At 46.2% G+C, this 25000-nt stretch overlaps 1 protein-coding gene across 1 annotated transcript in view; it reads left to right on the top strand.

Moving 5' to 3' along the window:
* The window catches only part of gcgrb (glucagon receptor b), a 66629-nt gene that overhangs the window by 9962 nt on the left and 31667 nt on the right, over positions 1 to 25000 (top strand). The window contains exons 3-5 of the mRNA XM_084318201.1: positions 2516 to 2623; positions 19225 to 19313; positions 24940 to 24943. Of these exons, the coding sequence (XP_084174327.1) occupies positions 2516 to 2623; positions 19225 to 19313; positions 24940 to 24943 (201 nt within the window). The remainder of the gene's footprint in view (positions 1 to 2515; positions 2624 to 19224; positions 19314 to 24939; positions 24944 to 25000) is intronic.

The following is a 25000-nucleotide window of genomic DNA, read 5'->3' as shown; positions in this document are numbered from 1 at the left end:
AATCGATTGTCAAACTCACGTATAAGCCTGAGCAGCATATTATTGTACGTGTCCATACTCTCGTGATTGACAGGTAGGGATTTTAGACAGTGGACTGCGTTGTTGTAACAGAGTTCTCTTGCAGGGCTGGTTTGTAACAGAGTTCTCCTGTAGGGCTGGTTTGTAACAGAGTTCTCCTGTAAGGCTGGTTTGTAACAGAGTTCTCCTGTAAGGCTGGTTTATAACAGAGTTCTCCTGCAGGGCTGGTTTGTAACAGAGTTCTCCTGCAAGGCTGGTTTATAACAGAGTTCTCCTGCAGGGCTGGTTTGTAACAGAGTTCTCCTGTAAGGCTGGTTTGTAACAGAGTTATCCTGCAGGGCTGGTTTGTAACAGAGTTCTCCTGTAAGGCTGGTTTATAACAGAGTTCTCCTGCAGGGCTGGTTTGTAACAGAGTTCTCCTGCAGGGCTGGTTTGTAACAGAGTTCTCCTGTAAGGCTGGTTTATAACAGAGTTCTCCTGTAAGGCTGGTTTGTAACAGAGTTCTCCTGTGAGGCTGGTTTATAACAGAGTTCTCCTGCGAGGCTGGTTTATAACAGAGTTCTCCTGTAAGGCTGGTTTGTAACAGAGTTTTCCTGTAAGGCTGGTTTATAACAGAGTTCTCCTGCAGGGCTGGTTTGTAACAGAGTTCTCCTGTAAGGCTGGTTTATAACAGAGTTCTCCTGCGAGGCTGGTTTATAACAGAGTTCTCCTGTAGGGCTGGTTTATAACAGAGTTCTCCTGTAAGGCTGGTTTGTAACAGAGTTCTCCTGTAAGGCTGGTTTGTAACAGAGTTCTCCTGTAAGGCTGGTTTGTAACAGAGTTCTGCTGTAAGGCTGGTTTATAACAGAGTTCTCCTGTAAGGCTGGTTTGTAACAGAGTTCTCCTGTAAGGCTGGTTTGTAACAGAGTTCTCCTGTAAGGCTGGTTTGTAACAGAGTTCTCCTGTAAGGCTGGTTTGTAACAGAGTTCTCCTGTAAGGCTGGTTTGTAACAGAGTTCTCCTGCAGGGCTGGTTTATAACAGAGTTCTCCTGTAAGGCTGGTTTGTAACAGAGTTCTCCTGTAAGGCTGGTTTGTAACAGAGTTCTCCTGCAGGGCTGGTTTATAACAGAGTTCTCCTGTAAGGCTGGTTTGTAACAGAGTTCTCCTGCAGGGCTGGTTTGTAACAGAGTTCAAGTTACTTCAAGTTTCTTTAATAGTTGTCATACAGAAGTACAGAATACTTTTATACAAAATGCTTCTTACTGTTACGCTCCAGAGACTGTGCAAGACAAGATAAGTATGAAATAAAATAACATAGTATAGCATGTAAATTAGAAGTAAAAAAATGAGGTCACAGTGTTCAGTATAGACATATGTACAATGTTCGATGCAGAGTAGACGTAACTGAGTTACCATATAATATACAATACTGTGTAGTGTACTAATATACAATACTATATAGTGCAAGGCAGAAATAGGATGAGGTGCAATTTAGGTACAATTTACAGTAGGTGTACGAGTTGTAGTGCAAATCCTTTATCAATAAATATAAAGTGTGTTTGTGTGATCTAAAGTGTGGAGAGTGGGTGCTGCAGTGTGTTGTTTGTTTAAGTGAGTGTGTGCGTGTGGGTGTGTGTGCTGTGTGCATTTGATGGTTGATGCATAGTGTTTATTGTTCGTTTAGCAGCCTGATGGCCTGGGGATAGAAGCTTCTTCTGAGTCTTTCTGTGCTCGCCTTAAGACTCCGGTATCGCTTGCCTGACCGCAGCAGTTCAAAGAGGCAGTTGTTCGGGTGGCTCGAGTCCTTAATAATTCTCTTAGCCTTCCCCTTGCACCGCTTGTTGTAAATGTTCTGGAGGGTGGGAAGCCCCCCTCCAATTGTGCGTTCGGCTGAACGTGTCACTCTTTGTAGTCTGCTACGGTCTTGTGCAGTGCTATTCCCAAACCAGGAGGTGATGTTGCCAGTCAGGATGCTCTCTATTGTACATGAGTAGAAGTTCCTAAGGATCTTCTGACTGACTTGGAACTTCCTTAGGCGCCTGAGGAAGTAGAGGCGTTGTCGTGCCTTCTTCACAACACTGTCAATGTGTGTGGTCCATTTCAAATCCTTCTCCTGTAAGGCTGGTTTATAACAGAGTTCTGCTGTAAGGCTGGTTTGTAACAGAGTTCTCCTGTAGGGCTGGTTTGTAACAGAGTTCTCCTGTAAGGCTGGTTTGTAACAGAGTTCTCCTGTAGGGCTGGTTTGTAACAGAGTTCTCCTGTAAGGCTGGTTTGTAACAGAGTTCTCCTGTAAGGCTGGTTTGTAACAGAGTTCTCCTGTAAGGCTGGTTTGTAACAGAGTTTTCCTGCAGGGCTGGTTTGTAACAGAGTTCTCCTGTAGGGCTGGTTTGTAACAGAGTTCTCCTGCAGGGCTGGTTTGTAACAGAGTTCTCCTGCAGGGCTGGTTTGTAACAGAGTTCTCCTGTGTGTCTCCTGCAGGGCTGGTTTGTAACAGAGTTCTCCTGTGTGTCTCCTGCAGGGCTGGTTTGTAACAGGACCTTTGACCAGTATGCCTGCTGGCCTGATGGACGGCCAGGAACCACGGTCAATGTTTCCTGCCCCTGGTTCCTGCCCTGGTATCGCAAAGGTGTGTATACTTGTGTGTGTGTGTGTGTGTGTGTGTGTGTGTGTGTGTGTGTGTGTGTGTGTGTGTGTGTGTGTGTGTGTGTGTGTGTGTGTGTGTGTGTGTGTGTGTGTGTGTGTGTGTGTGTGTGTGTGTGTGTGTGTGTGTGTGTGTGTGTGTGTGTGTGTGTGTGTGTGTGTGTGTGTGTGTATGTGTATTTGTTTGCATTTGTGTGTGTGCATTTGTGTACTGTATGTGTGTGTGTATTTGTGTGTGTATGTGTGTGTGTATTTGTGTGCATGTGTGTTTATGTGTGTGCACATGTGAATGTGTTTGTGCATTTGTGTGTGTGTATGCGCGTGCATGTCTCGAGAGGAAGAGAAGGAGTCAGTGTGACCCTACAGAGTGAAAGTTGATGAAAGGGAAGTGATAACTCTGTAAAGCACGCTGTCCTCACCGCCCTTGCTGTCCTCATTGTCGTCGCTGTCCGCATTGTCCTTGCTGTCCTCATTGTCATCATTGTCCTCGCTGTCCTCATTGTCCGCGCTGTCCTCGCCGCCCTTGCTGTCCTCATTGTCCTCGCTGTCCTCATTGTCCTCGCTGTCCTCATTGTCCTCTCTGTCCTCATTGTAATCGCTGTCCTCGCTGTCCTAATTGTCCACGCTGTCCTCATTGTCCTCGCTGTCCTCATTGTCCTCGCTGTCCTCACCGCCCTCACTGATTATTGTCATCATTGTCCTCGCTGTCCTCATTGTCCTCGCTGTCCTCGCCGCCCTCACTGTCCACACTGTCCTTGCTGTCCTTGCTGTCCTCATTGTCCTCATTGTCCTCGCTGTCCTCATTGTCCTCATCGTCCTTGCCGTCCACACTGTCCTTGCTGTCCTCATCGTCCTTGCTGTCCACACTGTCCTCGCCGTCCACGCTCATGAAAAGACAGCAGGCGACTGAGGACAGTGGGAGAACGGCCCCTGCTCCGTGGGGCCGCTGGCTATCATGGTCCTCTTGCTCAAACTCGGGTCATTATACGTTTTTAATTTGATTTAAACGCAGTGGTGTGTATATTATGGCTTTTGTATGGCGGGTTATGTTTAAACACCACCAGCAGTTCATTTTCAGATAGTGTAATAATAGGTGAAAAACGTATAGCTCTCATTTATTCCGCGGGCACACAGTATGTAATATCCAGCTTTCAAGTTGGCGGTTCTTCTACGACGGGCCATTGGTTCCGGGTATGACTCTAGGAAAGTTGCATGTCTTTTGTAATGGTGACGCCTAAGATTGTATTACAGTATTTAACAGTGGTCATTTAATTTCAAATGGGGCATACAATCTTTTTATTTTATTTCTACCTTTTTCTCCCATCCCCAAATGTAGTTGCTATGCCATTCCGTTCCAGGTTGTTGCACTGCCCTACTGTTGGTCTCAGGAGGGTGTAGACTACCACATGCTGCCCTACTGTCAGTCTTGGGACGATGTAGACTACCACATGCTGCCCTACTGTTGGTCTCAGGAGGGTGTAGACTACCACATGCTGCCCTACTGTTGGTCTCAGGAGGGTGTAGACTACCACATGCTGCCCTACTGTCAGTCTTGGGACGATGTAGACTACCACATGCTGCCCTATTGTCAGTATGGGTAGGGTGTAGACTACCACATGCTGCCCTACTGTCACTCTGGGGAGGGTGTAGACTACCACATGCTGCCCTACTGTTGGTCTGGGGAGGGTGTAGACTACCACATGCTGCCCTACTGTCAGTCTGGGGAGGGTGTAGACTACCACATGCTACCCTACTGTCAGTCTGGGGAGGATGTAGACTACCACATGCTGCCCTACTGTCAGTCTGGGGAGGGTGTAGACTACCACATGCTGCCTTACTGTCAGTCTGGGGAGGGTGTAGACTACCACATGCTGCCCTACTGTCAGTCTGGGGAGGGTGTAGACTACCACATGCTGCCCTACTGTCGGTCTGGGGAGGGTGTAGACTACCACATCCTGCCCTACTGTCGGTCTGGGGAGGGTGTAGACTACCACATGCTGCCCTACTGTCGGTCTGGGGAGGGTGTAGACTACCACATCCTGCCCTACTGTCGGTCTGGGGAGGGTGTAGACTACCACATGCCTCCTCGGATTTCACCTGACAGTGAGGAGTTTCACTGGGAGAACATAACACACAGGGAGGTTCACGCCATCTCCCCCCAGATCCCGTCGCTTGCTGAAGAGGCGCTCCGACTGACCAGTAGGAGTCGCTGTTTGCAACAACTAGGACTCATACCTGGTTCAGAACATTAAGGCACAACGTTTCACCTCACTGCTCGTTTATTCCCCTTGCCTCAATCTGTCGCCATCGTTCCTAAATCACATTAACGATGACTAATTTACAGTCCCCACAAGTCTACTTCACATACAGTAAACACAACAACACTACTTAGAATCATCTAATCATCTAAAAATATGATACTCACCATTGTCTTTTGTATGAGAGGGTAGGCTGGCCATCTCTCTCGTTGCGACGTAGTTATCATGGGTATCTTTTTATCTACAAAGCAATTATTGGCAAACTTCCACCTTATATTACATCTTTGTTGGTCTGGAGTGCTGTCACCTACCAAACTCGTTAGAATGATCGGCTTGTGCTCAGGGTGCCTCGAGTTCGGTCTGAGCTTGGAAAATCTGCCTTCTCCTACGATGCTCCATACACATGGAATACCCTGCAAAAGACTCTAAAGCTCGGAACATTCCCGTCATTCATGGAGTTTAAAGGCATTGCACTTGACCTATGTACTGAATCATGTAGTTGTTTTTAATCCATCATTGTAGTAATTGTAATTCATTGTAATTATTAACTGTTATGATATTTGTGTCCTTTGTTAACTCGTCATCACTGTAAATGAGGGAAACCTCAGTGCTTTCACGAGTATAAATAAAGGTTTGAAATGAAATGAAATGAAACTAAGATCTGCTGAAATGCATAGATATTGAGAGTGCAAGTCCTCTTCTTGTTGATAAATCTAACTTAGATCTAGTCTGGAGAGACAAAGAAATCGAATCTACATAGTGGCTACATAGATGTAACATGAGCGCCCCTTACTGATTGAGTATTGTTATTGTGTAACATGAGCGCCCCTTACTGGTTGAGTATTGTTATTGTGTAACATGAGCGCCCCTTACTGGTTGAGTATTGTTATTGTGTAACATGAGCGCCCCTTACTGGTTGAGTATTGTTATTGTGTAACATGAGCGCCCCTTACTGGTTGAGTATTGTTATTGTGTAACATGAGCGCCCCTTACTGGTTGAGTATTGTTATTGTGTAACATGAGCGCCCCTTACTGGTTGAGTATTGTTATTGTGTAACATGAGCGCCCCTTACTGGTTGAGTATTGTTATTGTGTAACATGAGCGTGCCCTACTGGTTGAATATTGTTATTGCGTAACCTGAGCGCCCCCTACTGGTTGAGTGTTGTTATTGTGCATGTCTGTCCGACAGCGGCAAAGGCCGCTCTCTACTGCGCTCCATCTGTATCAAAGGGAGAAAGTATTACGTCAGGCTTGCAGGTCATGTGTCTGAGAAACATGACACCTACTTTGGAGTTCCACAGGGGAGCTGCCTCGGTCCACTATTATTCTATTATTCATATTTAATTGATGGGAGGAGATTACTGGTGGAAGGAATTCATTCCATAATTGATTTATGTATGTATGTGGGTATGTATGTATGTATGTATGTATGTATGTATGTATGTATGTATGTATGTATGTATGTATGTATGTATGTATGTATGTATGTATGTATGTATGTATGTATGTATGTATGTATGTATGTATGTATGTATGTATGTATGTATGTATGTATGTATGTATGTATGTATGTATGTATGTATGAATGAATGAATGTGTGAGTGAGTGTATATATGTGCTGTATAATGAATGCATTATGTAGGTACAATGTGTATATCTGTATATACCGTATATGTATGTATGACGTATGTGGAGCCCAGGACGAGTAGTTGTTGCCTTGGTAACTAATGGGGATCCAAATAAACAACAGACAATGCACTTGGAGACATCGTTAGACTCAGAACACAATGTATGTTTCCATAGCTACGTGGATGACATTTACATTTACATTTTGTCATTTAGCTGACGCTTTTATCCATCATCAGGAAGGGTACAACTCTATCAGCTTAGTAACAATGTTCAGATGACAGACAATTGTGAATCCAACTGCTGAAGCAAATGATGCTGCATCTATTAACTCCATTACTGCCTGTCTTTTAGATGGATGATAAAGGGAAAAATGGATGAGCAATAATTTCTCAAATTTAACAAAGACAAAACTGAAATCCTACAAGTCGGCCCTATAAAAAAAGAAATGCTGCTGAATAATATGGGGAAACTTACTCTTTGGATTAAACCGGAAGTCTTGGTGTTATCATAGACTGAGATCTAAGCTTTAAGTCCACATTAACAAGGTGACAAAAACACAATTCTTCCACCTTAGAAACATAGCTAAAGTACAACCATTTATAAATCAAAAGGACGCTGAAAAACTGCCGGTTGTGTTTGTAGGGATGACTGACCAAGCCCAAAGAGAGAGAGAGAGAGAGAGAGAGAGAGAGAGAGAGAGAGAGAGAGAGAGAGAGAGAGAGAGAGAGAGAGAGAGAGAGAGAGAGAGAGAGAGAGAGAGAGAGAGAGAGAGAGAGAGAGAGAGAGAGAGAGAAGACAGGCAGTGACAGAGTGTGACACAGGTGGCATAAAGTTGACATGATGTATGCATATTTATCAGTCCATTCCAAGCTGCAGTTCTCCGCTTCAGGCTGAGAGTGACATTTTTGCTTGATTGACAAACAATTCAAAAGGCATATTTTCCTGCAAGTGTTTTCCACCTATCAGGGCACTGCATAATAGCATAAATGGATGAAATGACAGTTCCCCAAAAGTGAAGGCAAAATATCTGGCTGGCGGTGACTGGCTGCTGTATAGGTGTTCATACTGATATAGGCTAATAAAAATGACATTAATGTTGTAAGAAAGTGAAAATATTAAATTGTAATAAGCGAATTATATATATATATATATTTGAAAGTCTGGCCCCCAGTGTCTGCTTAGAAAAATTCTGCACTTGGACAAATGTAGTTGATGACCCTTTCTGAGGATAAGCGTTAAGCAGCCATTTCCAATTAAATGTGATGTATACATCTACATGTATCTACTCAGTGGCATGACCTTATCTTTTTGAAAAAGCTTTGAATATGGCTTTGATAAGGGCAAGCCCTACATGCTTAGAATAGGAATTATTTAAAGGTTAGACCATAAAATGCAAGATATCCTCATAGCGGGGGCGAAAAAGACGAGTATCTTCCGGTCGTTTTCCAGGGACCAGGCAGGGGAAAAGGGGTGGAGTCAGAGACATTACAGAAGGGAGATACAAGATACAAGATACTTTAATGCCACACAACAATGGTTGGTGGTAATTGTTTTCGGTACAGATGTTAAGCACTGGTTACATCAAACATGAAACAGACATCAAACATCAAAAACGTCAAAAACGCCCCCCTCCCACCTCCCAATCCCACAATAGATACATAAATACATATAGGACAGTCACGGTAACAGTGTGAGTCAGTGACAGATGCTTGTCCGTCTGTGCAAAGGGGGTGGGCCAGGGTGTTCAGTGTTCGGACTGCTGTGGGGAAAAAACTGTTTGTGAAGCGTGTGTGTCTGGTTAGGATGGACCTGTAGCGACCTGAGGGCATGTGCTGGAATAAGTGGTGTGCTGGGTGAGAGGGGTCATTGACTATTTTAACAGAGCGGGTGACTGTGCGTGAGGTGTAGATGGAGTCCAGAGAGGGGAGGGGACAGCCAATTATTTTGGAGGCTGTCTTGATGATGTGTTGGAGTTTGTGTTTGGTGTGTTTGTCAGTGGAACCGTACCAGACTGTGATGGATGAGGTGAGGATACTTTGAATTATGGCAGTGTAAAATTGGACCAGCAGGTGAGACGATCAACTCGTTCTCATTCCACATTTAGCATCACATGGGTGACACAAGGTGCAGCCCGTAGAGACACATAAGGCTGTGATCACATTGGACCTCTTTTTTCCTATCGTTTTCAATGGCTTTGTTTGGTTTTGCGCCCGATTTTTTAAGCAACGCTTTTTTGGGCGCTCTCAGTTGAAAAGGTTTCAACTTTAGCGGCAGAGCGCACCAACGTCAATGCCACCTAGTTATCGACAGACGAATCAAATCAACTGAGGGGAGGGATTACAAATATGAGGTATCTGAAGATAAATCGACAGCTGTCAATGGTGATCGATAGTTGCCAACGTTAGTTAGCTTTAGCTATCAATGCTAACAGTAGTGTATGTAACTTACTGTACGTAACGTTAGCTGAGGTAGCAACGGTAATCAGTGGTATCGCTGGTTGCGCCCTGTGCACTTTAGATTATCTATGTATTGATTGAATTGATTGAAACGTTTATTAACATATTGCAGAATGGGTACAGTACAGTACAGCTCAATACATACAATTGTTAAGGGGATGCAGACCAGAGAAAGACTTTCGTCTTGTTTACATCAGGGTCCCCCATGTAGACCGCCATGCCTCACATTTGAGCGCAAGAAAAAGGCGTCTTCTTCATGACCCGACATGACCACTTGGGGCAGATGATCTTCTTCTACGTGTAGGGCCAATTGACTGCCATCATGTATACACCTAGAGGCTCCGATCTATCGTGTGAAAAGGTTACAGTGATGCGGACATTTCAGTGTTCCAACCATCACCAAATCTCAAATGAGGAAGAAGCAGTGTTGTCTTCTGGGTAGAAAACTGGTGGTAATTTTCTGAATTTGCCTCTAATGGTGCGATAGCAGTGGGAACACTCTGGCTGTGTTGTGTAGAGATGGAGTGGACAGGCTTACTGCCCCCCCCCCCCCCCCCCCCCCCCCCCACATTACCCTAGGAGGTTAGAGAATTTCCATTGACCTCAATTGGAGATATAGAGATTTTGATCGAATGTGGTGTTCTGAACATTCTGGCACCGAATTAACGTTTGTCCAGCGTTCTGAGAGCGTTAACTCTGTATAAAAGTCCCGCCATTTTCATCCCATACGTCAGACCGGCATCGTGTCATCAGCACTGAGCTGTGATCGTGCCACGCCTCTTTTTTCTTTGGGAGGGAAAACATCTCGGAGAGTTGACTGGGAGCGGATGTAAATCATGCAGAAGTCTATCAAGTCCCAGAGATAGTCATTACTTCTTGGTGTTACAGTAGATCGCCCTGGAGATTCATAAGCATAATATCAAATGTCCAGGCAGGGAAATCTCCTGCTGCTGAGTGGGGAAATACCATAGGGGCAAGACTGAAGGGGTCCGAAGCCTAATCAAATGTAACTGTTCAAAATACCACAAAGCTCAATGGCAGCCAGTGTTGGAAAGCGAGCAGCATACACACAAAAGCACCTTAAGTGACTTAGACACCTCACAAGCACACGTATTACACACACACTGCTGCTATTGACTGTAGAATCATTTATTTGTGTTATTTATCCACTGGTTTTTACCTTATATATATAATATATAGTTTATCTAGATCGCTGTATATTGTTGTCTACAAATCTGCTATGGCTCCCTCCTACCTCCAGTCAATGGTCTCTAGCTACACACCCTCAAGACCCCTACGCTCTGCATCTTCTGGCCGGCTCAGACCCACTCCTATCCAAGCTCCAGGAGGGTCATCAAAGAGAAGCCGCCTACCTGTTCTCCTTGGCCTTCCCCCCTACTTAACCACCACTAGACCCCTGGCCCTTCTATCCTCTTTGTTTTACTGTGTCCTACCAGTTTTTATTACTTTCATTGCTTTATTATGTTTTTAATCCTATATCTTGCACCATATTGTTTTGTTTTTGTTGCTTTCATTGCTTTGCTATGTTTTTTTTCTTTCTTTTTTCTTTTAATCTTATACCTTGCCTCACACTATTTTGTTTTTATCAACTTGCTTGTGAAGCACTTTGGTGTCAGCTGCCGCTGCCTGGAAATGTGTGCTATACAAATAAAACTGACTTGACTTGACTTGACTATTATCGGTCCTTGCCCCACAATGGTGGAACGAACTTCCAACCACAGTTAGGGCAGCCGAAACCTGTGCAATCTTTCACCGTCGCCTAAAGACACACTTCTTCAATCAATATCTGAAATGAATAAAAAATATATATATAATAATAATAACCCTAACTAACCTTACTGTCATGCACTTTTCCTAATATACTAACCTACACTGTAGCACTCAACACTTGATGAACATTGTTACTCAGCTCTCTTCCTGGCGTTCTGTATCTTTTATGTGGGTTGACCGGGTGCCGCACTTGTCGACTATTCATCCGACACACAATGATACGTGACGTGGGCGGCTGTGAATGGGATTTACAGAGGCGGTGCTGTACAGGGCGAAGAGATTACTGCACATTCATCATCGATACATCATCTCACGGTCAAGTCAGCTACACCGCGCTGCATCTCCAAGGACAACCTTTAAGATCTTGTATAGACCCTTTGGCGGTTTGTAGACAATGACGACATCTTCTCTGCGTGCATATTTTGGAAAGGTAAAGAGAGCCAGCTAAACTCAAAAAGTCCTCAAAAAGGTTTTCTAATATTTGCCAGGTGTGTAAAGTACTTGAGTAATTGTACCCATCAGGAGCTCCTGGTGGTGCCCAGGACCAGACTCAAGACAAAAGGGGGCCGAGCCTTTGCGGTGACTGCCCCAAGGCTCTGGAACGCCCTCCCTTTAGCCCTGAAAACCGCTCCCTCAGAGCTAATTTTTAAAAGGCAGCTAAAACCCACTTCTACAGGCAGGCTTTTTAAACACTCAGCCGTTTTCTCTCTGTTCATGTCTGTTTTGTTCTTGTTTAATTTTTTTGTTGTCTATTCTGGTGTTTTAGTAAATGTTTTATGTTTTTTTCTTTCTTCTCTTCACATGTTTTATTTCTTGTATTTTCTACAGATTTAAAAAAAAATGCTGTGAAGCACTCGTGCTGAGAAGGGCGCTATACAAATAACGTTTTACTTTACTTTACTTTTTACTTCGGTACAATACTTAAGTACTGTTTTTGGGGATTTGTACTTTACTCAAGTATTATTAGGTTTGTATACTTTTATTCAATTACATTTTAGAGAAAGTAAACATACTTTCTACTCCTTACATTTAGAATACAGACCTACAAAGTACAAAGTACAAATCTTGCAGGTCCAACCATTTTAATTAGTATATTGGTTTCTCTGGCCGAACTATTAACGTTATTAATAATGCGGCCACACTTTATTTAAAAACAGCCAATCAAATCCCCATCAATGGGAAATTAACCCGCCCATACCCATGCTGATTGGTCCTTGTGCAAGACTAGAAAGCAGGGATCTTTGATTAAACACCTGCTATCAGAAGAATAGACAGTCAGAGTGACAAGCTACAGAAGATGGCCACAACCGATAGTACGAGTGATGAAGAGGACAAAACGGAACATTTCATTGCCCCGGAATAAAAAAAGTTTTTACTTTGACCTTTTAGTACTTTAGTATATTTAAAGGTAGAAACCTTTTGGCTTTTACTCACGTGTGTTACACATCCCAGATGCTTCCCTTCGGGGCGGTTCCTGCGAACGGCTCTTCTAATTAAGAATTTATAGGTGTGACACCTGGCTGATTGATGCCACCAACTTTCGAATCCATATGCAATTAATGAGAACACAAGAAAAACTGTCGTATCATGTTATCGATTTTGACAACGGACCAACTGGGCCCTTTTCCTTCTCCTGATTTATAGTAGGTTTGAGTCTGCATATTTGGCATACCCTGGCACATTTCAATGGTTTCACTTCAGTCTGCTACCCTGGCACATTTGAATGGTTTCAGTCTGCTATCCTGGCACATTTGAATGGTTTCAGTCTGCTATCCTGGCACATTTTAATGGTTTCAGCCTGCTACCCTGGCACATTTGAATGGTTTCAGTCTGCTACCCTGGCACATTTCAGTGGTTTCAGTCTGCTACCCTGGCACATTTCAGTGGTTTCAGCCTGCTACCCTGGCACATTTCAGTGGTTTCAGCCTGCTACCCTGGTACATTTGAATGGTTTCAGTCTGCTACCCTGGCACATTTGAATGGTTTCAGCCTGCTACCCTGGCACATTTGAATGGTTTCAGCCGGCTACCCTGGCACATTTCAGTGGTTTCAGCCTGCTACCCTGGCACATTTCAGTGGTTTCAGCCTGCTACCCTGGCACATTTGAATGGTTTCAGCCTGCTACCCTGGCACATTTGAATGGTTTCAGCCGGCTACCCTGGCACATTTCAGTGGTTTCAGCCTGCTACCCTGGCACATTTGAATGGTTTCAGCCGGCTACCCTGGCACATTTCAGTGGTTTCAGCCTGCTACCCTGGCACATTTCAGTGGTTTCAGCCTGCTACCCTGGTACATTTGAATGGTTTCAGTCTGCTACCCTGGCACATTTAAATGGTTTCAGCCTGCTACACTGGCACATTTCAATGGTTTCACTTCAGTCTGCTACCCTGGCACATTTCAGTGGTTTCAGCCTGCTACCCTGGCACATTTCAGTGGTTTCAGCCTGCTACCCTGGCACATTTGAATGGTTTCAGTCTGCTACCCTGGCACATTTAAATGGTTTCAGCCTGCTACACTGGCACATTTCAATGGTTTCACTTCAGTCTGCTACCCTGGCACATTTCAATGGTTTGAGTCTGCTACCCTGGCACATTTCAATGGTTTCACTTCAGTCTGCTACCCTGGCACATTTCAATGGTTTGAGTCTGCTACCCTGGCACATTTCAGTGGTTTCAGCCTGCTACCCTGGCACATTTGAATGGTTACAGCCTGCTATCCTGGCACATTTCAATGGTTTCAGTCTGCTACCCTGGCACTTTTCAGTGGTTTCAGCCTGCTACCCTGGTACATTTGAATGGTTTCAGTCTGCTACACTGGCACATTTCAATGGTTTCAGTCTGCTACCCTGGGACATTTAAATGGTTTCAGCCTACTACACTGGCACATTTCAATGGTTTCACTTCAGTCTGCTACCCTGGCACATTTCAGTGGTTTCAGCCTGCTACCCTGGCACATTTCAGTGGTTTCAGCCTGCTACCCTGGTACATTTGAATGGTTTCAGTCTGCTACCCTGGCACATTTCAGTGGTTTCAGTCTGCTACCCTGGTACATTTGAATGGTTTCAGCCTGCTACCCTGGCACATTTCAGTGGTTTCAGCCTGCTACACTGGTACATTTGAATGGTTTCAGTCTGCTACCCTGGCACATTTAAATGGTTTCAGCCTGCTACCCTGGCACATTTCAATGGTTTCACTTCAGTCTGCTACCCTGGCACATTTCAATGGTTTGAGTCTGCTACCCTGGCACATTTCAGTGGTTTCAGCCTGCTACCCTGGCACATTTCAGTGGTTTCAGTCTGCTTCTTCTTCTTGGCCCCTTAACTCCAAGCGGAGCATAGGCCATCGACGACTCTTCTCCATCCAGCACGGCTTTGGGCCGTCTTCTCCGCCTCTCCCAAGCTGGTACCACGTCTCTTCAGCTCTGCCTCAGTGTGCCGCCTCCAGCTGTCTTTGGGCCTTGCTCTCTTCCGCTTCCCCTGGGGACTCCACGTCAGGGCGTGTGATGGTAGCTGCTGGTTTAAGCAAGGTGTGACCAATCCATCCCCACTTCCGTCTCCGGATCTGGCTCTCTACTGGGTCCTGGGTCCCTCTCTGATTTTATCCAGCCACCTGATTCTGAAGATGCGCCTCAGACAGCTGTTAATGAATGTCTGGATCTTCTGCAACGTCTTTGTTGTCATTCTCCATGTCTCTGAACCATAGAGAAGGACGCTTTTAACGTTGGAGTTGAAGATGCGCACCTTCGTTGGTGTAGCTATTTACCTTGTGGCCCAGATGTTCTTCAGGATAATGAAGGCTGCTCTAGCTTTGCCTACCCTGGCAGTGACATCGCTGTCTGTGCCACCCTGCTTATCGATAATGCTGCCAAGGTAGATGAAGGAGTCGACTTCTTTGATGGGTCTGTCATCTATGGTGACAGGTATGGTGGTCAGGGTGTTAATCCTCATCAGTTTAGTCTTCTCCTTGTTTATCCTGAGGCCTGTTCCAAGGGATGTTGTTGATAGCTGGCTGGTCTTGTCCTGCATGTGCTTATGGTTGTGTGACAAGAGGGCCAGATCGTCAGCAAAATCCAGGTCATCGAGTTATGCCCAGAGGGTCCACTGTATGCCGTTTTTTCTTCCTGTTGTGGTGGTCTTCATTATCCAGTCGATAACAAGGAGAAACAGGAAGGGCGACAGTAGACATCCCTGCCGAACTCCAGTCTTGACCTCAAAACTGTCTGACATCTGGCCTGCATATAAGACCCTGCAGGACATTCCCTGGTAGGTGTTCTGGACCAGGGAGATGATCTTTTCAGGGACACCGTAGTGCATCATTAGCTTCCACAGGGTCTCTCTGTCCATGCTATCAAATGCCTTTTCATACTCGATGAAATTGATGTAGAGGGAGGAGTTCCATTCTATTGATTGTTCTACTATGATGCGTATGGCAATCTGATCAGTACAGGATCTATTACTCCGGAAGCCTGCCTGCTGGTCTCGAAGCAGGGGATCAACTGCTGTTTTCATTCTCTCCAGTAGAATTCTGTTCAGGACTTTGCCTGGTACAGAGAAGAGCGTGATTCCCCTGTAGTTGTTACAGCTGGTCAGGTCTCCTTTTTTCCCTCCCTCCAGTTCTCTGGTACTTTCACTTCATCTCATACTTTGGTGAAGAGGCTATGGAGCATGTCCGTGGTGGTTGTTAGGTCAGCCTTGATTGCCTCTGCTGGTATTCCATCCGGCCCTGCTGCTTTTCCTGTCTTCAATGCCTTGATAGCCTTTCTGATCTCTGCCTTGCTGGGTTTCTCACAGTTTATTGGCAGAACTGTGTCTGCTGGTGGTATGTCTGGTCTTTCTACTGGGCCAGGTTGATTCAGGACTTCTTTGAAGTGGTCGGCCCATCTTCTCCGCTGGTACTGACTGGTAGCAATTGGGTTTCCCTGTTTATCCTTCACTGGCTTGTCTGTCTGATGGAACTTGCCTGCTAGCTTCCTGGTGATCATGTAGAGGTCCTTCATATTTCCCTGTGCTGCAGCTGTTTCGGCCTGTTGGGCCAGGTTGTCTATGTGGGCCCTTTTGTCTTTTCTAATACTTTTCTTTACCTGTTAACCCTTAGGAGTCACGCTGGAGCTTTGAACCCGTCGGCGGACAACAAAAGAAATTCGAATCCCTCTTAAATACTCAAAAAGGACATCTTTTCAGAAATCGATAAAAATAGAAAAATTGCCATTTCTAGTGCTTTGACATGTAAGGTATAGGTCCCCCAACTTGCTAAACCTAATATGACTTGTAAATACGTTTAATTCTTGCTAGATGGTATGCTTGTAATAATCTCCATTTGCGATAAAAACTACATCGCGCGTCACATCCATGGACGCGCGCACACACCAACAGCGCATAGGTGTTAATCACTGAGTGATCTAATATGCATATTCTTCAGCGCGAGAGGGGGGGGTTGTGTTTCTCACTGTCTGTCGTTGATAATATAATCTGGTCCTGCATTATTATTATTATTATCATTCTCTCTCGAGAATACACGGGACCCGACAGAACGTTAATTTATGTATTAAAAGTTGTCTTGTGCTTTTCATCCTCACCTGTGTATATACCCACGTCGCGCTAAAACAACATAAACTACTGTATGGCAGACAGAGTGCGTGTGTGTACGAGTTATGAGTTATCTCGCAGTTCATTCAAGCGCGCATCACGGTCATGACAGCTCTCTAGAGTAGAACGGTGCGCTCACAGGGGCGTAGCTGGAGATTCTGGGCCCCATGAAAGAAACAATTTGTGGGCCCCCCAATCTATTAAAAAATGTGGGGCCCCCAATCTATAAAAAAAATTGGGGCATTTGCTGGGCCCTTGGAATCATCCTACCCCCCCCCCCCCCCCCCCAGCTACTCCCCTGCACACACACACACACACACTCTCTCTCTCTCTCTCAAACAGAGAAATCAAAAGAAATCAGTACATTACAGAAGGAATTATACATATACTGTAGACACCATATATACTGTAGACACCACATATACTGTAGACACCACATATACTGTAGACACCATATATACTGTAGACACCACATATACTGTAGACACCACATATACTGTATAGACACCATATATACTGTAGACACCATATATACTGTAGACACCACATATACTGTAGACACCATATATACTGTATAGACACCATATATACTGTATAGACACCATATATACTGTAGACACCACATATACTGTAGACACCATATATACTGTAGACACCACATATACTGTAGACACCATATATACTGTATAGACACCATATATACAATCCATGAGTCATTCGCTGGAAAAACTGTGCTGAGGAGAATAAAAAACAAGCGCAGTGAGACCTGGTCCATTGAGAACATTGCATGCCCAACACCTGTCCTGGAGTACAACAAGTACATGGGAGGCGTTGATTTGTCAGACCAACTCATCCAGTACTACTCTGCACACCACAAGACCATGCGATGGTACAGGACTTTGCTCTATCATTATCTGGACATTGCCGCCACTAACTCCTACCTTCTTCACATGGAGCTCTGCAGAGAGCAGCAGGTGCAGCCGATGACCCACCTGGTCTTCCAGCAGGAGCTGGTAGCTGAGCTGTGTGGCATCACAGTTGTACAGGTGCCAGTGGACAATCTACCCACAGCACCAGTGGACCGCCTACCAAGGAACCATTCACCTGTTGCGATCACGCAACAGGCAGATAAATCCCAGAAGGCCACGGCTGGCCGCCTGTTTTGCGTACATTGTAAGATGAAGACCCCCTGGAAGTGCGGTGAATGTGGTGTGGCCCTCTGTCTCATTCCAGACAGGAACTGCTTTTTCACATATCACTTAGTGTGATACAGAACAGGCAGATACAACCATGAGGAGACACCTATTTTTTTTTTATACATGTGCATAATTAAAAAAAAAATGAGATTTTGCCTAAATTCATTGTGGTCGCGCTCTCTGCCAAATATCATATGAGGCACCTTGTATTACTATTGTAATCCAAAAGTGATATATAGGGTTGTTCATTGTACAATACAATTGATACAGTTGATGTTTCTTGTTGATTATTATTCTCTATGTGTTTTTAATAAAATTGTGTGATATTCTATTCCAGTTGTCTTTGGTCTTGTTTTCTCTGGTTATGATCATGTTATTAGTGTGTGTGTGTAAAAAAATGAATTAATAATATAATTATTATAAATGTCGCTCTCTCTCTCTCTCTCTCTCTCTCTCTCTCTCTCTCTCTCTTGAAATCTACAGTTACACATTGCTGTATTTAGTGAGGTAAATGAGTACAAGACATGTTTCACAGACACACACACACATACACACACACACATACACAGACAGACAGACACACACACACATTTACATTTACACATTTACACATTACATTTACATCTAGTCTAGTTTGCTTATTTTTTTTTGATATGGTACAGTACTGTAAATACAGACACAGACACACACACACACACAGAAACACACACACACACACACAGGCTAGGCCTCCTGCTGGGTCCATTCACTGGAATAACAAAGGAATGACTGGGCCTTTGCTCCAGGTGTGAAATGGTTCTAGTGACAATGATCACATTGAATTCTGGGAGTGTAGTTCTCTCATCAGATAGCTGAATGAACTTGGATCTACTTCAAGTCCTATACTGAAAAGGTGTTAGGATTTTACCAGAATGTTTGATAGGACATTGATTGAAAACTATCGTCTCAAATTTGACAATTGATGGCTTATTTTGAAGGTATGAATCTGTAATTTTATATTATGTAACAAAAAAAAGGGGGAAATTCTCAGGAGGAGGAGCTCTTTAGGTTAGACTCCTAAGGGTTTTAACCTGTGTGTACTCTTCCTGTGCCCTTCCCTTTGCTGCTCTAGTTTTGCTTGTGTTTATCTTCTCTTTCTTCTCCTTCCTTTCTTTCAGTTTCTGAAGTGTTTCAACGGAGACCCAGTCTTGGTGTTTTGTTTTCCTTTTCCCCGAGGATTTCAGTCTGCTACCCTGGCACATTTCAATGGTTTCAGTCTGCTACCCTGGCAAAGATACATTTCATCTTTCTATTAACTTGCAACATATGAAAAGGAATCACAGCAGACACACCTGTCCTGAGACAATGCTATTAATAATGACACTGATCCTAATAGCCTCAATAAAGCACATCTCAGTCTGCACTGTTGAAATAATGCCTGATGTTATCTAACTGACTGTGTGTGTGTGTGTGTGTGTGTGTGTGTGTGTGTGTGTGTGTGTGTGTGTGTGTGTGTGTGTGTGTGTGTGTGTGTGTGTGTGTGTGTGTGTGTGTGTGTGTGTGTGTGTGTGTGTGTGTGTGTGTGTGTGTGTGTGTGTGTGTGTGTGTGTGTGTGTGTGTGTGTGTGTGTGTGTGTGTGTGTGTGTGTGTGTGCGCGTGTGTGTGTGTGTCCGTGTGTCCGTGTGTGTTCCAGTCCAGCAGGGCCGAGTGTACAGATTCTGTGGTACGGATGGTCGCTGGGCACAGAAAAACACAAGTGAATGTGAGGATGACCCTAGCCAGGTGAGTTATGTGTAATAGTGAATGTGAGGGTGTCACTATAGCCAGGTGAGTTATGTGTAATAGTCAATGTGAGGGTGTCACTATAGCCAGGTGAGTTATGTGTAATAGTCAATGTGAGGGTGTCACTATAGCCAGGTGAGTTCTGTATCGTTAGTGGCTTAGCTTGGCATCACACTGCACTATCTCGCGTACGTGCACGCGTACTGAATAAACCACAAATGTACCTCTAATACCAGTATTAGTCTGACCACACCCCTCATCAGCTTACCTTCATAAGCAGGTGTGTGGTCACCTGCTCTCCTCCTTCTCGCTTTCACCACAAGGAAGAAGTGCCTCGGTAGATCCCCACACTTGACACCATGATGGAAGAAATTGGATTAGGAACAGCTTGGGAAACAAGGATACGTTGACATCATATCTTTATTTTCTCTCTCACTATTTTTCGAGAAAATACGGCGATATTGTCTTCGTACTGGAGTGTCTAGAAGATGATGATCATTCTAAAAACCCTCCACCGGTTTTCGTATTGGGAGCACGCCGCTGCATGCTTCTCAACTGCGGTTCCTTGCTGTGTTTGTTGGGGTGAAACCTGTCAGGCCACAGCTGAACTGTCGGACATGCCGCTGTTGTGAGAAGCGGTGCGTTCCAGGTTGGGTGAGTAGTGTTTGCTGGCGGGCTCCACTTGTCTGTTAGTGCTATGGGGGCTACTTGACAAAGTTTATGGAAACCGGCCCCAGGCTAGGGTCCTTTGTTTAGCCGCCTAGGCGACAGAAGGCCTTGGTCTGGAGACCATTATAGTTTTAACTAGTGGGCCGCGACCATTGACACTGGTGATCCCTGTGTGTTCTGGACGAGTGGATTCTCTCTGTCACCGTGTTAAGGCCCCATCTTTCATATCCAAATGAGAGTATTCCTTCACGAGGGGATATGTGCATGTAATGTGCGATAGCGGCAGATTCATGTTCAAAGTCAGCTATACAGGCCAGTTGGTACTGTGCTGATTCCGCCGGATGTGGGAAGTCACCGTTGTGAAGCGGTGTTGACGTCTTGTTTTCTCTTTTCTCTTAAAAAGTGAGGAGAGGTTCAGAACGGCGGCCTGTCTGGGTGAGTGTTATGTCATTGTTTACATGTTCATAGCTTACGGTTAGCCAGTCAGCTGTTAACTGCTGCGTTAGCCTGCTGGATCGCTGCATGGCCTGCTTAAGGCCTACTATTAGCCAGTCAGCTGTTAGCTGCGGGGCTAGCATGTCGTGGTCGCTAGGTAACGTTAGCTTGCTGCTATGGCCATGGCTGGCGCGGGGTAGCTTAGCTTCTCGCGCGCCGCCGGGAGCTCGCTTCTGATCGCCGTTAGCTTGATGCTATTCTGTTGAACGTGCTTTGATTTTAACATGTTTTACACTCTTGACCGCGACGTCATCCTTGACAGGGGATGTTTCGTCGACCCTGCCCTGAGCCTGGACGGGGATTGCGTCAACAAAGAGGACTGTAGCAACTGGTTGGAGCGGCGACGCTGCCCGGATCGAACAACACAGGACGGCTGTGTTCTACGGTGTCTTGTGACTGCACTTCGCTGATCTGCGTTCCGGGTAGGAACGGGGTTGACCAGACCTCATAACACGTCTTCTGGTTTTACTTTGCTAAATGTATTGTGAATAACGGTGTTTTTTTTCCCAAAACGTGTGTTGTTGCAATGCATTTAGGATACGTTGCGGGTTATGTGTGAGCTGTTTTTGTCACTGGCAGTTAGCTTCTCCGTGCAGATCGTGATGTATTGATCTGGTTGTTGTGTGAGAAACATCATGGTGTTTATGTGTACCGTGTACTCACTACTAAGGCAACTAACCTATGAAGCTATGCTTGGTGACAAGTGAGTAAAAGAATGTTCTTTCTCAGACTGTAATGACAATGAACAGTGTGTTCACACATTAACGGGTTTTCCTGTTTTAACTGGCCGTATTGAGGGTAAAATAGGAGGATTGTGTTTCCCCCCCGGTTCCCTGGGGACTTTATCACCTCCTATCAGACATGTTGTGCATTAATTGTGTCTTTTGTGTGGTAGGGATACGATGTAACTCTTAGCTTGATTGCTGAGGTTGTGCTAAATCTGCTGGAGAAACTTATTTCCTAAAGGGAAATTGGTTTGGTTGCTGTCATGTGTGCTTAGCAAGGCCTGTGGTCGATACTAATCAAGAATGATGTATTCTCTCATTGTGAAAAAAACGGCGTTCCTCTGTTGAGTGTTTTTGCCATTTTTTGTAGGTGATGATGGGTTGTGTGTGTCATGTGACCTACAACTGGGTTGTACTGGCCACAGAAGCACATGTGTATGTTGGACCGGGGTTCTTAGAGCCCTCTCTATTCTGTGTTTTTCCTTAGTAAAAATCAGATAGCAGGTTAGCTCATGCGCTGTGTGGAGCTGTGAAACGCTTCATAGAGCTGACTATGACTGTGTCATATTCTCTTTTTGTCGTTACGTCGTATCATGGGTGTGGGGTCGTAAAGGGGTGAACTGGTAACCTTTCCTCTCCCCATTGTTCTGTTGGTCAGGGGTACACCCCCTGTCCTTCAAGGTTCCCGTCACGTGGCGGTTCGGCACGTTACGGGGGGGGGGGGGGGGGGGGGGGGAGTTCCTGGTCCCACGGCCTGGTATATTGGGCGTGTGCACCGCAGGAATTCCCCCGCCATAGAGTACGTCACCGTGCGCGTCTCTGTTGGTAGGACTTCCGTGTGCTGTTCAGGTCCATGTGATGGATCTGTTTTCAGGGGGGGTGGTCAGGGCTCCTCCTCACCAAGCGCCTATTCAGGCCTTCTGTGAGTTCGGACTCCTTCTTCCATGTGAGGAAGCCTCCATCAGAGTACAGAGCCTTCCTCCTCAGATTGTCAAAGTGAGTGGACCCTCTAGAAGGGTCCTTTTCTATTGTATGTATATTCGATTCAATTCGTTTATTGAGTGTGTATGGGTTCAGTGCCTCTTCCCCGAAGGCCCTAAAACCAGTTTTTTACATGGCTCAAGGTGCAATATATTCTTTTCAATCTGTACAGCTCGCGTGGGAAGTCTCTCTGGGGATCCCCGTCTCTTTCCTATGGGAGGGTGGTGGGATGTAAAAATGTGAACATTTTTTACCCCGGCTGTGTAGACTGGGATACATACTGTTGATGCTTCCTTCTTTCTATTCCAGAAGTGTTGGAGTTAGGGAGTGTCACACCCCTCTTGTCGTTCCCCTGGGCGTCTTGGGGATTCAATGACAGGTCTAAATAGCCTGTTCATTGATGGGGGTGTGTCCCGACGCACGTATAGTGCTAGCTCGCTGTAAACAGGCGATTGACTGGCACGCCTTGGTTGCTTGTGGTTGAAACAGCGTTTTTATAAAGCAACTGAGATGGGGGTTTTTCCTCTTCCGACAACCACATCCCATGACCTGGGTGGGTTGTCGACGGATTCTCGTTCATGTCTGGGGGATGATGACGGGATGGATCTGAACATATGTAGTGGGGTCTCACGCCCTTGGGGTGGGCCACCAGGCGCGGTTCGTCCGAACGTCTGGGTGGCGCCTTCTTTTCATGTTAAGATCAACACGCATATCTGCCCTTCTCCTGGAGTAGGCATGTCGGCGTGGTTAGGGCACGGGACTGGTTCTGGTCACGCTGGTCCAGATCAGTTGAACCCGTTGCGCCGGGGATGCAGATCTGCTGTTCTGGTACCCTGAGGGACTTGGGCTTTTTTCAGGGGGAAAAATGCCGGGTCGGTCTGGGTGTCACAGGGTTAAGCGCTATGGAGACCCTGGTTGGGTATGTTTTTACTCAGCACTGTCGTCATGGCTTACAGCCATGCCATTCTGTACGCGCTCGATCTCGTCGGATCTCGGCCGCTACACAGGTTGGTCCTGGTTAGTACTTGGTTGGGAGACCGCCGGGGAATACCAGGTACGGTGTGCTTAGGGGCTGGTTCTCCATTATTTTTCGCTCCTCTCTCACGCATGGCGAAGAGGGGCTGTGGGGGTGGTTTTTTGACCTCCTCTGGTGACCCTGTGCTTCCCGTACCGCCAGGCCCGGTCCGAAGTGATGTTTGCGACCCGTAGGCCTGGGTTAACCCTTTTTGGAAACTGAAACACTTGTACTGCGGTATAGCCGGTGTATACCCGCAGGTGTGTTTTGGAGTTTTTCTTGAGGGGTTATAGGAACAACCACCGCATTGGGTAACACCGAGGTGGTTGATTCCCTGGTGTGTTGGAGCAGTGTCAACTCCCGGGTTCACCGTGTGAGGGTGCCCCTGCACGTTCATGACGTCTGCCAATCGTGTCAGCCTTCTCTGCCTCGACCCTCTGGGTGGGGGTGTTAAATGGAGGCTTGGTCATGCAACACCGCCAGCTTACGCTCCTTCCGCCGGGGCGGCTGTGTTCAGCTGTCCCCTCTGGCGCCTGTCTCGTCCGCAGTCTCCAGGCTAGGGTTAACAGCCTGTTGCCTAGTTTTTCCCCGGTGCGCTGCCTGCTTCCGTTGGTTAACCTTTTTTGTGTGCTTACGGCCATGCTGACTGCCTGTTCTGCAGGGTCAGTGTGCCAGGCGGTGTACTATTGGGGGGACGGGGCCCGCTCGGCTTACGGCCATACCGACCTGAACACGCCCGATCTCGTCCGATCTCGGAAGCTAAGCAGGTTCTGGCCTGGTTAGTACTTGGATGGGATTCCGCCTGGGAATACCAGGTGCAGTAACTGAGGGGCCTTTGTCCGAATACGCTGGCGATGTGGGGGGCGGGGCACTACGTGCCCACCTGGTGGGGTTCTTGATGCTGGCATCATGACTTCTCCGGGCCCCATTCTAGGAGTCCAGTCCTTTTGGTGGGTCTGGGTCTTCCTTCGTGCTCCGCTGCTACGGCCTTGCCACGGGGTTGGGTTTGCCCTTGACCCCGTGATTCTGGGGGCAGTAACGAGGTTGTTCTCCGTTCGTTCCCGGGTGGCATGCGGGTTGTGCGTGTTGTAGTCGTGGGGTCAAGCCACGGTCTGCTCACCCTGTGCGTTGAGTTGCTTGAGTGCCTCTTCGCACGGTCGGGTCCGTCGCCCTCCCGTGACGTCCCTAATAGGGGGCTGCCCGCCATTAGGGGGGTCGGGGGGCTCGGCCCTCCTTGTTCTGATGGTTTTGGGGGGCTGTCAGCGGGGTGTATTTGTCAGCCAAGTGGCTCCGCTTGGCCTCCTTGTGCAGTGTGATGCCAAGCTAAGCCACTAACGATACAGAACGTTAGGTTATGACTAAACCAAGTTCTGTTAGTTAGGGGCGATGCTTGGCATCAGACGGCCGCTGCAGCCCTGTCCTCACCTTGTGGTGAAAGCTTGGGAAGGAGGAGAGCAGGTGACCACACACCTGCTTAGAGAGCAGGTGACCACACACCTGCTTATGAAGGTAAGCTGATGAGGGGTGTGGTCAGACTAATACTGGTATTAGAGGTACATTTGTGGTTTATTCAGTACGCGTGCACGTACGCGAGATAGTGCAGTGTGATGCCAAGCATCGCCCCTAACTAACAGAACTTGGTTATAGTCATAACCTAACGTTATGTGTAATAGTGAATGTGAGGGTGTCACTATAGCCAGGTGAGTTATGTGTAATAGTGAATGTGAGGGTGACCCTATAGCCAGGTGAGTTATGTGTAATAGTGAATGTGAGGGTGACCTATAGCCAGGTGAGTTATGTGT

The sequence above is a fragment of the Notolepis coatsorum genome (genome assembly GCF_963971535.1).
Source record: "Notolepis coatsorum genome assembly, chromosome: 7".
NCBI classification, from domain to species: Eukaryota; Metazoa; Chordata; class Actinopteri; order Aulopiformes; family Paralepididae; genus Notolepis; species Notolepis coatsorum.
The sequence above is the reverse complement of the archived record's forward strand: the minus strand, read 5'-3'. Positions and strand labels throughout refer to the sequence as shown.